The sequence below is a fragment of the Mus pahari genome, chromosome X (assembly GCF_900095145.1).
Source record: "Mus pahari chromosome X, PAHARI_EIJ_v1.1, whole genome shotgun sequence".
Lineage (NCBI taxonomy): Eukaryota > Metazoa > Chordata > Mammalia > Rodentia > Muridae > Mus > Mus pahari.
Window position 1 is genome coordinate 60,062,870 of NC_034613.1, and position 14,450 is coordinate 60,077,319.

Genomic DNA, 14,450 nt, shown 5'->3' on the forward strand with positions numbered 1-14,450 from the left:
TCAATGGGAGGAGAAGCCCTTGGTCTTGAAAAGATCATATGCCCCAGTACAGGGGAATGCCAGGGCCAGGAAGCAGGAGTGGGTGGGTTGGGGAGCAGGGTGGGGGGAGTGTATAGGGGGCTTTGGGGATAGCATTTGAAATGTAAATGAAGAAAATATCTAATAAAAAACATTTAAAAATCACAAAAAGAAAAGAAAATGCTGTCTTTATTCCACTGGATGGTTTTAGCTCCTTTTTCAAAGATCAAGTGATCATAGGTGTGTGGATTCATTTCTGGGTATTCTATTCTGTCCCATTGATCTACTTGTCTGTCGCTGTCCCAATACCATGCAGTTTTTAATCACAATTGCTCTGTAGTACAGCTTGAGGNCAGGAATGGTGATTCCACCAGAAGTTCTTTTATTGTTGAGAATGGTTTTCACTATCCTGGGTTTTTTGTCTTTAGTCCTGATATCCTTAGCTCTAACTCCCAAGTGCTAGGAGTAGAAGTATATGCCACCATGTCCAGCTCTTTACCTGCTCAGGGTTCATAAGATGTTTGGCTGTCTGGGAGGGCCAGCCTTCTTTTGTCCTCTTCCTTTTTATCTCTTTCTCCTGTAGTTTTGCTTAGCTACTCAATGCCTTTTTTCCTGGTAGGGCCTGCAGACCTAGACCTGATCTCCATAGACTGCCTCCAAGGAACACCATTACCAGAATGGTGTAGATAATGAGATACATATAGTAGAGTGCTTCATGAGATCTCATGGGGATATTCCTAAAAGGCTTTCCTAGAGGAGGCAAATACTGAAAGATGAGCAGGGCACCAGTCATGTTAGGCCTAACTAAAGGAGTGGTGTGCAACATTAACAAGCCAGATAGAATGCCAATGCAGGGGGTGTGTTGCCTAGGGCCATAGTATATGGATAAGAGTGCTAACTGTAGATGGTACTGGGGTAAAAGGCAAGCCAAAGCTTGCAGAACCTATCCAATCATTTTTCTTTTTAAAATGGGTGTGTGTGTGTGTGTGTGTGTGTGTGTGTGTGTGTGTGTGTGTGTCTAGTTTTCATAGTACTGGAAGGTGGCATAATCTACCTGTTGCTGGAGGAGAGAAGTAATCATCAGCTTTCCCCAGCTATGATCCCTATGAGCTACAGTAATGACTGCCCTGACAAAATTTGTCCATTAGAACAATAATGGCACAAATGTTATAGAATTTACGAGCCATTTTCTGATTGAATCCAAAGTCTACTCCACAGGATAGAACCCATACCTACCACTACTATTGAGCCAGAAACCTGTGATTAGATAGATCATAGACCCTAAAGGAGAAACTAATACTATATTTTGCTAAATGCACAGAGTTGTAGCAGAACAACTCCCAGTGAGTTACTACTAGACTGATAGATTAGTGCATCTTCCAACCCTCACCATAGAAGCTTCTTCCTTTTACAGTAGATGACATTTAACACAGGGACATGCAACTGGTCAATTTACAGAAAACAAAACACTCATGTGCTCAGCCCTAAATGGGATGTCTTTACCCTTACCCCTAGGCTCAGGGAGAAAGATTTTAAGAGGCAGAGGTGGTAGATAAACTGTAAGGAATTTGTTTTCCAGGCACAGTGGGACAGCTGCACATATGCATTCTGTGATTGGGATGACATGTAAAAACACTACAGAATGAGGCTTGAGATGTAGACACTCCTAGCTGAGGATGTCTTGGCATTTAATTGCTGCTGGGTGACAGAGAGTCTGTCTTCTTTTAGGGTGTAACCAGTGGTAGGCCGATCTATATTCCAGGGCAGGACCCATACCCAAGAGTATCTGGGTAACACAATTGGTTGTGGTGACTTAAAAAAATAACAGGAAATTAGGGAGTGGGTAGGTGGGTGTGGATCTGGGAGGAGCTAAGGGAAAGAACCAATATGATTAAAATACATTGTATAAAATTCTCAAAGTATTTTTTTTAATTCCTTGCATTGCTGTACCTCCTATAATTCTTTAAATTTGGGGGTTCTTCAGATTTTCAAGAAAACATTTTCTGAAATGAAGAAATCTTTTTTGTTAAGTATAATCTAAACGGTACAAAATGAGGTGACTGTGTATCCTAAAATGGTAGATCAGTAATCTAAGTGCTTGAGAGGCAGAAGCAGGAGGCATACCAGGAGCTGAGGCCATTCTGTTCTACATAGAGAATTTCAGGCAAGCTTGGGTTTCAAAGTGTGACCATGTTTGTCTCAAAACAACAACAACAACAACAACATATAAATGTCAGAAAAGAACCAGTTAGTAAGTGGTCCTCGAATCTTGACGTTATATATTCAGAGAAATAAGTCTGTTTACCTTATCAAAAGAGATGCTCTCCCTAAAACTCCATGAATATGTTGCTGTGGGATGGTCCCACCATTTGAAGAGACTTCTAAAGGTCCATAGTTCTTCAGTTTATTCCCTGGAATACTTGTTTTTCTTTCTTTTTTTTTTCTGGTGCTAAGGATTTGTACCTAGGCTCTTATGCATGTTTGGCAATCAGTCTTATTACCGCACAGTACCTAGGCCCCCAAATACTAAAGATGTGATGTTAATGAAACTGTCTTTTATTTGAGATGATCCTGAGTCTTCATCTTCATCTATCTAACTCTCAAACATCCAGTTCTGACAGGACACTACAGAGCAACCCCACTCAGTTAGGAAACATTAACACATCTCAATAAAGTTTTAAACACCCAGTCTAAAATTAAGATAAATGTAGTAAAATACCATAATGAAACCCATTACTTTATATTCTATATTCTAACTTAAAATGAGTTTAAAAAAATTTTTATCTACATTCTTTAAGCAAATTTTTATATGTGTGCCATTTTAAAATAACGTCTAAGTAAAAGCTAGAATCTGTTATTTTGGAATTTTTCCCCCAAGACACAACAATGCTAAATGTAACTAAATGAAAATGACAAGCTATATTCTATATGTCCAAGCTGGTTTTTCCCCTGGTGCAAAATCAGAGATTTTCATTTCAACTTTGTCCTTTAACATTTTTCAAATGTTACATTGTGCTATTTTTAATGTGGAAAAATGTGCACACGCTCTTTTTGTTAGTCTCCATAGCTTGCCTAGTAGGTATTGAAACTGATGGAATGCCCAAATACCAATACAGAGTAAAACAAAGAAAGACTTGGACACTTGTTAAATTCTGGACTAGGCTTGGCTTTTCTAATATCTTGTGCCAGTCTTGACATTTTTCACTTACATAAGATGCTATTGAGGGAAACTGGCTGAAGGGTACTTGAAGTCCCCCTTATGTTCTCTGTAAATATGTGATCACATAATTATAACTTTAAATAAGAGCCATTGCCCAAATACCTTTACTACAGATTCCTAAGCATTTTTCTCTAGTCTATCTGTCCTTCTAGGACCAGTGCAGAAGGGAAGTTAGCTCCTAGAAAGCCTAGAGAGGTTCATTAGAGGTGAGGTAAGACATGGGTATCTTGAAATGGAACCTGCCAAACACACCAGTTTTAAGGCAGAAGATGTGGCTAGGGAAGGACCATACCCCCAAAGTAACCTATAAACAGCACACTGAGCAGCAACTCATCACCAGTATCTGGCAAAACATGTCACTGTTCTGACTTTGCTAGTTTAGGGATGAATTTGAGATTCATAGGCAAAGAAATCGAACCAGTGCTTAAGCATTCAAGAGAGTAGATGTCATCTTCACCTGGGCATGTGGCAAGTCAAAATAGGCACCATCTTCACTAGCTAGGTGAACAGTTCTGCTTGCTTGATGTTGTGTTCTCTCAATGAGACTTCACTTCTAAGATAGAGAGTAAAAAAACAGGCCCACCCAAGGTTATGTTTGGGAATGTCAGTTTACTAATGAAATTTTAATGACCTCAAAACTCTGAAATGTATTGTCTAGAGGCGAAAATAAAATGCCAGCTGAAAACCTCAGGACAGGTAAGCCATTAACTTCAGGTGAAAATGTTTTTCAGACAGCAACTTTAGTTAGGCTGGTAATAAGTTACCACTTGTTGGGAACTTTATACTTTTTAATGATGTATGGTATATGGATTTTGTTAACTTTGCTTTGATTTTCTACTTAATATTTGTTTTATTTTCTGTAATTATCCACCTTTTGGTTATCCAACAGTGAGCTTCCCTTGTAAAATTCTTGCTTCTTTCTCTTATGTAAATCTTTAAGGAAAAAAACAAAAACAAAACAAAATCTAGAAAAAGTCTGGGTATGTTCTGATTTGAAAGCTATAAGCATCTGTTGTTCTAGAATGGTTGTTTGACTTGAGCCAAATGGTTTCCCTATAATTAAAAGCTAATTTGTTGGAATGGTGAAAATAGTGGTTTAAGCTTCAAGCATTTTCCGTTTTGCGCTCTGATACAGCATTGCACATGTTGCTATGTTATTTCCTGAAGTGAAATTTTAGCAATTATGCGATTCAATTTTTTCCCAAAAATATATGAACTATGAGTCTGACTTTTAGCCTCAAGAACTATCTAGGAGCTCTTCCTGTCACTAATTCTTTGCTTCCTTCTCAGGGGAGTGGGGGAATTTACACTGAGATACAATGTCACCTATAAATATGTTAATCAGTTTGAGAGCTGTTGTAGGGCACATTCACAAGCTGCAGGTTGGATGTACCTGTGACCAGTTCACCATGTGAAGTGTCACTATGAAAGGCCATCTGATAGTTATCTAATGGAGACTTGGTCTTGCCTTCATACTTATGACAAAAATAAGTCATTGTCTGTACTTGATTTCTCATTAGTTTAAAGTATTCAGAAGATGATGATGATTTGGACCATATAGCTTTAATCTTCTGATAATTTTGAAGTATTTTTCATATAATATATATGAAGGAGTGCTCAAGGCAACAATTGAGTGTTACTATCAAGGACTGAGACATAATAATGTACCTAGAAAGTGTTTTTGGCCTTGAGCATTACAAATCTGTCATCACACATCCTTAGCTCTCAAATTATGTGCTATCTATAACTCTGCTTATGTCATAGCATTTCCCCAGCCTAGGTACTGACCAGGGTGGAATTAGATGGCCAGAGCTTGATATGTCCCAGATAGACTTTTTCCTTATTAGAGAAGTTACCAAAATTATGAGGTGAACATCAGTTAACAGACCTTAGTTATTCACCTTCTTGGCACCAAATAAGCATTAAGTTAGTGTCAGGCTAGGGCCTTGGTCAATTTCTTAGGTCCATGTGGTGGCTAATGTGTTAGGCACATGCTATCCACTGTTGAATATAGCATTTGAGTCTGATGTTATCAGACTTGAGATCCACTGAGAGTGCTGTCTGTATGCATGCATGGAAAAATTCAGGAAAACAGTGAGATCCAGCATTTTGGTGGTCAGTTTTTTTACCTTAATTTTCTTGCTATTCAAACATAGAAAACAGTTGGTGCAAAATGAGACTTTTCCAAAAATTCCATGTAATGTAGGGGAAGGGACACTGGCATTCAGTGTAGTAACAGAAGAAACTAGATAAGGAGATAGATGACTATTGAACAGCATCAGGGTTTGCAGAGGTTTCAGGACTTCACTGTGCCATTCTGTCAACAAAACTACGTTCTGGACCAAGCTCCAATTTAGCTAATATGTGTAGAGTATCTAGAAGTGTCCAGACGGCAGATGGCCATGTGAAGCATTAGACGCACTTCAACTTTCGCTCTGAGCCAAATGGGAAGCCATGGGATGATTTTGGCAGGGGAATGCCTTGATCTAACTTAATATTGCAGCATTGTTGCTCTGACCTTAGAGATGTACAGTTGAAAATGGGAATTATCCAGTTACTTTGATAAGCCAAGTGAGTGACCAGAGGGTAAGCAGGTGGTACAAAGACTAGCAGTACAATACTTGGCTCAGTCACCTAGGAGCATGGGGTTCTCATTGGCTAAACAGAGGAGACTGGGAAAAAACTGGACTGCTGGATGGAGCCAAGGGTTTGGTTTGTGATGTTATCCTCAGTCACCCCTGCCCCCGCCTCATGCCTTTGATATAACTGTGGGGATTGTGGAGTTGACACATAGCCATGTTTAGAGCAAGGAGCTAGAATGGTCACTAGGAGACAGATGATTTTCAAAGTTAGGAAATTCATCAATAGGGCCTTGAGAGGTCAGAGTCCTGTTATTTCAGAGGCTGGAATATTGATTCTGAATTCACAGAGAGCAGTTAATTAAGTTTTAAGTTTTCTAATGTTCTGCCTCTCTTTAAATAGATAAACATTTCATGAAACTCTCTTGAGACAAGTGCACTGCTTAATAATCATTCCTGAATTTCTTCTTTTTCTTAGTGACTTTTAACTAATCAGTTGATAATATTTAATATTCATAGGTACTTTAAATCTAGAAATCTCGTGCGTATGTGTGTGTGTGTGTGTGTGTGTGTGTGTGTCATTATTTTTTAAAAAAGGACAAAGATGACATTTGTAGCCATAGAAAATCAAGGTTTTATTATTCCTGAAGATAGAAATTAATGTAAGGCTTGTCTTAATTTTCCACAGTTGTTTTTTGTTGTTGTTGTAGGTCTCAATGTGGGTTGCAGTTTCATAGTAAATGAATCTATAAAATCTATTTGTGAAAAATTAATATATGAACTGTTTATAGACTATCACTCCACATTGAAATTTAAACTCCTGTTTCTGGCCTTTCCTAGCCATTATTTGCATTTGTAAATGAAGAGAAGTTTAACGTGGATGGGTGGACTGTTTATAATCCAGTTGAAGAATATAGAAGGCAGGTAAGTCATTAAATGCAATTGTCTGGTTTGTGTTGAATTGCAAACATGTATTGGGAAATTATATTGTTGGTTATCTTCTCAAAATAAGTAACAGCTTGCTTAGTTTGTGTTCATGGCTGTGATATCATCCACATTTTGTATAATATACCTCATTGTTTTCCTCTTGTAACTACCAAGCTCATTCTATAGCCATATTCAGGCTGATCTGAAAACTGAATGACTAAGTTCTGCTTCCTTTCCTAGATGAGGAACTTCCATTTTGTGGTGTTTATGAAATGAGTTAAATACTGAAGGTCTAGAAAAGTCAAACCTTTATATATTACTTTGTGTGTATGTAAGCTTAAATATTACTAATCTTGTTATTTAAGTTATATATGTTCTGAATTACAGATTCAAATGAGTTAGAACCTTTTTATAGTTGATATATAATATCCACAAAGAGCTTTATTATTCTTTCACATGAAAGTTATCTGCCTGTATGTTCATTTGTGATAATAAGAGTATGAGGTTTGAGTATGGAAATGTCTCAGAAGGTAAAGTGCTTGCAATATGAGGACCTGAGTTTGGATCCCCAGAACCCATGTTAAAAGCCAAGTGTGGTACCCTATATCTGCAATCCCATCACTGAGAAGAAATACTAGGAGATCCCAGGGGCTCTCTGGCAAGCCAGTCTGGCCAGACATTGAACTCCAAGTTCAGTGAGACCCCTGTTTCAAAAGATGAGGTAGAGAAGAATACAGAAGGAAACCTGACATCAATATTTGGCTTTCATATGTGCACATACAAGTATAAATACTTGCATATACACATCCATGTGCACACACACACATGCCATACATACCATAGTTACCCTCTACATAGCAAGAAAAAAGTCTAGAACTTTTACAAGGAATATCACAATCAAGCATATTATGTAACAAAAACCACAACTTGACCTCTAATATAACAGCTAGGAGTTTTGCAATGGAATGTTTCATATTTCTTCTACAAGGCTTCTAAAATTATTTGGAAATGTTATGAAATGAGCTTTTGAGAATCAAGTTAAGGCCAGTTGCTTCATATGAAAAGCAAGTGAACATAGAGTACAATTCCAGAACCTCAAGCTTGTAAAAAAATTTCCTAGCCACCCCTTCCACCATCATGACCCCAGTTGACTTCAATTTTCAGTGTTGATCGGTGGTTTACACATTCATAAGCAGATTTTACCCTGGGGTTAGATAAAACACAGTTATGATGGATCCTGTGAATCTGCTTTAGGCTACTGTATTTTCAAAGGGTGTGTACCTTTCATTTTAATGGCCTCTGTTGTAGACTGACTACTGAGATCAAAGAAAGGCTATTAGAACATTGTTCATGCTTTAGAAACCTCTCTGACATTATGTATGAAAGCATTTTATCTTGTCTTTAGTTGACATTGACAATACTAAGACTTTCCTTCAGTTTGAGCTTCTAGCTTGAAACAAAAACATTTCTTGGTTTTTTGTTTGTTTGTTTGTTTTTTAAGAATTGCATGCATAGATGAACTTTTTAGGTATTTTCTTCTAGACTGCCATTATATTCGATCTTTTTTTCTTGTAACTTTCTGATGGGACTTAAAAACTCTCTAATTGGACTCAGCATCAGACTCAGCATCTGTTTGGCCGTGGTACATAGGGCCAGACCTAAAGAAAAGGTACAATGTCTATCCCCAAAGCAAACAGCCACCACGCTCACATTCATGTGTGTGTTTGTGCATTTGTGAGTATGGGGAGAGAATATTCCACCACCTCTGGTTATTGTCCAAAGTGGATATAATTTTGTGGGTGAATGATTGGTAGGGGGTGTGTCTCCCTATCATACTAGCAGTCTGCTTAAAATACTGACTTCACTCCTCACACAATTTGCAGGATGATCCTGGGGCCCCAGGCTCTCGATTTAAATAACTTGTCGGAGGTGGCGAAATGAGCCTCCCCAAAAGGGTTCCCTCCCCCAACCCCCAGTGCTTCTTTCCATGTGGGAGCAGACTACATCATTCTCTCTGTCTGAAGCACAGAGAGGAAGTTGCTAGCTCTCTTGGAACCCTCAAGTAGATACAGGTTAACACTGCCCATGGCACTTTTCTTTGGAATGGAGGGGAAGGGGTGCATGGGTAGGAGATGAACTTGGGCTTATCTGTATTGCACAAGGAATAAAGAGTACATCTACAAGAAATAAAATGTCAAATTCCAGAGAACCTATAGTTAGGAGAAATAGTTTAGTTATGGAAACCACTGGTGTTTTGTCCATGTGCTCATGTTGTCTGGATTGTCAATTTGATATCCTTATTGTAAATAGGTAGACTGCCAATCACTCTGGTCAAAAAGGCATATGTACATAATGGTAGAAGGAAGACAGAACCCAGATATTGCAGACAAGAAGTCATTTCATGCGGACTTAATGCTTTCTTTTATCCTGCAGGGCCTGCCCAATCATCATTGGAGGATAAGTTTTATTAACAAGTGCTATGAACTCTGTGAGACATACCCTGCCCTTTTGGTGGTTCCCTATCGGACCTCAGATGATGACCTTAGGAGAATTGCAACTTTTAGATCCCGAAATCGGATTCCTGTGAGTATCATGTCACATTTCCCTTTTCTTTCATAAGAGTAGTAGTCATGTAGTTGAGAGGAGCACTTGTTTTCTGATGAGTAATTCCCAAGGACCTACTGCAAACGTAGCACCAGGTGAAATGGGAGAAGAAAGAGTAGCCGCCTTTTATGAGCTGCAAGTCCAGGGTGCAGAAGGAAGACAAGAAAGCTCTAATGAGAACATCAGTGAGAGGTCACAGCCCACCTCAGTGATGCAAGAAAGAAAGGGCAGGCCCTTGGTTGCTGTCAGCATTATGGTACAATACCTGATGTTGCAGGCTCGAGCTAAATGCTGGTTAAACTGGGCAGCAAAGAAAAAGACTAGAATGTGAGAACATGTGTTTGTGGAGGCTTTTCTGCAGATGCTAGGGTGTGCTCATCCCCAGTCTGTTTGCAAGCTGCTTAATCCCTTTAATGAACTGCAGTCAAGTACAGACTATTCCAGACATTATGCTACCATGTCACTAAACCTAGCTCACAAAGCTCACAAAGTTCTCTTTTAGTCCTTAAATATTTATGCACATGTCATACTTTCTACTTGGTACATAAATTTTATGGACTAAAAACTTAAGAGATTGTTTTTTCTTCCTCTGTTAATTTTCAAGAGCTGTCATAATAAGTACATTGGGTTTTGTTTCAAATTCGTAGACTTAAAAAAAATGGTAGAAGAAATTATGATTTAATGTTACCTTGCCTTTGATTTCTAAGTGTAGACATTCTTGTCCTTAAAAGGATTTTTTTGGAGAGGAAAATTTTGTATGTTGTCATCCTATGAGTTCTAATTTTTAAAATCTCTTGCTTCTCTGATTACCGTCTGTTCATAGCTTCCTGATAAAATTGTACTTGAAGGTATATTCTTTAGCTCAGTTTGCTAAAATGGAAAGTAGACTTAGAATCTCAGTCTTATGTTTTATTTGGACATGTTTTTCTGTACTAGAGCCACAGATTATAGTACTATGACACTAGACACTGTTATCTAGTATGTACCTTGCTTATAGCTACGGTGGTATATATGCATGTGTTTGGATTACTGTCTGTTCAGCTTTCATTGAACATCTGCTGTATCAAAAATTGTGTGTGCATGTATGGGGGAGGAGGGCTGGTGTGTAGCATATGGGACAAAAGCAAAAATGACACAGTTGTGCCTAAACCTTAGACCTCAGTTCCTGTTGCTCTTCGTGAGTGACAGTCCAATGTAGAAAAAAAAGAATTTAACATGTTATTTAACATGTTTCTCATACTTTGTCAGGGTACCAACTTATTTTTTCTGAAAAAATTGAAGGCTAAGCTGTCTTTTTATTTCTATAATGATATATATTAGGTATTATAAGCCTGGTGGTATGCTGATTCCAACATACCTTCTGATCATGTGACTCTTAGCAATAGGTCACAGAACATTTATCCAGAAAGTAGATATGCCAGTTATATGAAACATGACAAGTACATAGTTCTTTAAGTTTTTAAATGTAAAAATATAAAAATAGTTGGTAAGAAATATCTCATTTAAACAAAATTCAGGTACACATTGTAATAAAATACCACTGCTTAGTGAACTCATGCACATGCATTATGTCTCCGTTCATTCCTTTTCTCAAACAAGCTGGCTTGTCTTCATTTTATAGAACGTATTAATGAAAAAGGAATATGTACTCATTTGAGACATTTAGAAAACCCTGATGAGCAAACACCATCCTGCCCCTATTGAGAAGCAGCACCACCATGTTGCACACATCCTTCTGGACTTCCTTCTGTGCACTGAACTGACCTTTAATGTGGATCTCAATATTCATTTCTTCCCCAGCAGTATATCTTAACCATAACTTTTCTAGATGTGCAATGATTTAATAAGTTTTCTGTTGTAAGATTTCTATATCCTTTTTGAAGTTTTGCTTTTATAAACAATGCTATGAGCAGGGAGATTATTCAGTGAATAAAGACTCTTGCTGCTAAACCCGACAGCCTGAATTTATCTCTGATACCAACTTAGTAGAAGGAGAAAACTGATTCCCATAATTTATTCTCTGACCTCCGCACATCCTCTGTGAAATGTGTATGCCCAGTATCTCTCTCTCTCTCTCTCACACACACACACACACACACACACACAAAATAAGTAAATGAAAAAATTAAAAGTAGAAGATAAAGAATGTTATGATAAATATTTCTTAATTTTAATTATTTTTATTTTATGTTAATTGGTCTTTTTTATTTTGCCTGTATGTGTGTCTGAGTAAAAGTATCAGATCCCATGGAATTAGAGTTATAGTTGTAAAGTGCTATGTGGGTGCTAGAAATTAAATCCAGTGCCTCTGGAAGAACAACCAGTGATCTTAGCCACTGAGCTATCTCTCTCCAGTATCCTGTGATAAACATTTTAATGGCTACATCTTTATGTACATTTTAATTATCTATGGCTTCTCAATATTAATTTTAATAGTAACAATATAGATAATTTAAAATAAAAAAAGTACTCTCACAATTTGTACCCAGTCATTTCTATATCAAATACCATTTTTAAAGGTATCCAGAGAGCTAGAGAGATGGCTCAGTGGTTAAGAGTTTAACAATTTGTTGTTCACCCTATAGAAGGAACAACAATATGAACTAACCAGTACCCCCAGAGCTCATGTCTCTAGCTATATATGTAGCAGAAGATGGCCTAGTCGGCCATCATTGGGAGGAGAGGCCCTTGGTCTTGTGAAAATTATATGCCCTAGTACAGGGGAATGCCAGGGCCAGGGAGCAGGAGTGGGCGGATTGGGGAGCAGGGCAGAGGGAGGGTATAGGGAGCTTTGGGGATAGCATTTGAAATATAAATGAAGAAAATATCTAATAAAAATTTTTTAAAGAAAAAGTGTTTAACATACTCTTACAGAAGAACAGGGTTTCATTCTTAGCACCAGTGTGGTGGCTCAGAATAATCTGTAACTTCAATTCCAGGGAGTCAATGCCCTTTTCTGGCCTCTGAAGAAACCAAGTTTTGCATGTGAGTGCACAGACATACATGCAGGCAACACACACACACACACACACACACACACACACACACACACACACCACAAAATACCAGAGTCCTTCCCCTACCCCCTCCAAAAATGTAGAATTTAAAAGGTAATACAGCTTTGTAAAGAGTGGCATTTCCTAAGATGACAGTGCAGAGAAAAGGCAGCATTTGCTTTAGGCCTGACTTAATTTTTAAGACTCTTGCATGTGTAACATTTTGCTTTTTTAAAAGTGATCTCGAGTTTGTCATCACTGTTGAAACAAGGGTCAGAGGAAATGGATGGGCAGACCTGAGTCCACAGCGTGGGTTAGAAGGTGAAGGGTTAATGTAGGCCAGTGGATTTCCCAGGATTTCCTAAGGATCTGAGCCTCCTTGGCATGGGCTACCATGTGTTTAACTGGTCTCTAGCATGACACAAGGATTCAGATACTTCTGGGTACAAACACACATTCTTATTATATGACAATTTCTCTCAGAAGGAAAACACTCATAGCATCATATTAAACCTGCATGTTCTAAGCATTCATGTTTGTCATGTGCCATTACAGAGGAATAACCTCAAAATTATCAGAATATTTGATTTCATTTTAAGTGAGCCCAAATGGTTATGTTCTTTCATCCTTTTGCCTGTGGTTTATCATTTTGGGAACTGATTTTGCTGGCTAAGGAGCTTGCCTCTAGAAGGTAATGTGAGTTCACCTTTATTACATACTTTATGGGCATTCCTTCTTTTGTCTTCCTAGCAGTCATCTGAGGTCATTATTATACTCTCCATCTAACCAGGAAGGGCTATGATTTCAATGCCTGAGGTAGCGCTCAGTGTACTATATCAGTATATGTATATAATACATACTTGCCAGAGCAAGCTACCTGGCGTATTCATCACCTCAGATAGTTATCATTGCTTTGCATTGGGAGCACTCAATTCTATTAGCCATTTGAAGTATCAATTACATAGTTCTGTCCACTATAGTTATCCAACTATGCTAAGAAAGCACCTGTTGCATACAGCTCAGTAATTTTCAGGATATATGTTATCAGCAAACATTTATCTTCAGAGTTTTTCATATGCTTTGAGAAGCTGAGAAGCTCAGCATCAACAGGCTTGCCAGTCAATTGAAGACCGGCTCCGAGGACAGGCCACATGTGCCCTTCTAGGCATTAGGGATGCAGATTTTACAGGAGAGAGTGTAGCTCTCTTAGCCACTAAAATCCTTCTTTGCTTCCTTTGTGTCTTCTTCCTCCTATGTCGCATTTAGAAAGGGGGCTGTTGGGGAAAGAACCTGTAGACAGTCCACAGTTGCTTAGCCCTTCATTTACTGTTCACGGTTTCATATAATAACAAGTCCAGTAAAAGCTACCAAATTCCAGTAACAGTATAAACTTTCTATAGGCTTTCAATAATTCAGCTTTGTTCTGGTAAGCATTAATTTATAGTGTTAATTTTAAAAGAAAGGCTGATAAACTGGTTGTTCTGATTGTTTCTGAGAAATTATTGTATTATATCTTGTTTCAGCACAGATTTACTTCATCAGGATTGTCAGTTTTAATGATTTCTAGAGACTTGCTAGATTAAACTTTCTGAATTGCCATAGGTACTGTCGTGGATTCACCCAGAAAACAAAATGGTCATTATGCGCTGCAGTCAGCCTCTTGTCGGTATGAGTGGTAAAAGAAATAAAGATGATGAGAAATACCTGGATGTGATCAGGGAAACTAACAAACAAACTTCTAAGCTCGTGATTTATGATGCGCGACCCAGTGTAAATGCAGTCGCCAACAAGGTGAGTGTAATCAATGGAGACCTACCTTACATAGAAACTACAATGTTCGCCATGAATTATTTTCCAGAATATATAAACCAATATGTGGATTTATTTTGAATTTTCATGTCCCATTTTTTAAGTCCCATTGGATTCTAATCCCAGCAATGGGAAGATGGAGACAGAAGATAAAAAAATTCAAGATCATCCTCAGCTACATAATGAGTTCTAGGCCAACTTGACTTACTTTAGACCCTGTCAAAAGAAGGAAGGAAGGAAGGAAGGAAGGAAGGAAGGAAGGAAGGAAGGAAGGAAGGAAGGAAGGAAGGAAGGAAG

General features: G+C 38.2%; 1 protein-coding gene across 3 annotated transcripts in view; it reads left to right on the forward strand.

The window, feature by feature from the left end:
- Mtm1 (myotubularin 1) overlaps positions 1 to 14,450 on the forward strand; it is an 87,744-nt gene that overhangs the window by 42,409 nt on the left and 30,885 nt on the right. For 2 of the 3 annotated variants that reach the window (XM_029534338.1, XM_029534339.1), the window contains exons 6-8: positions 6,658 to 6,741; positions 9,178 to 9,327; positions 13,947 to 14,135. In XM_029534338.1, the coding sequence (XP_029390198.1) occupies positions 6,658 to 6,741; positions 9,178 to 9,327; positions 13,947 to 14,135 (423 nt within the window). Of the gene's footprint in view, positions 1 to 6,657; positions 6,742 to 8,358; positions 8,414 to 9,177; positions 9,328 to 13,946; positions 14,136 to 14,450 lie in introns of those variants that run through there. The other variant, XM_029534340.1, reaches the window with a different exon arrangement.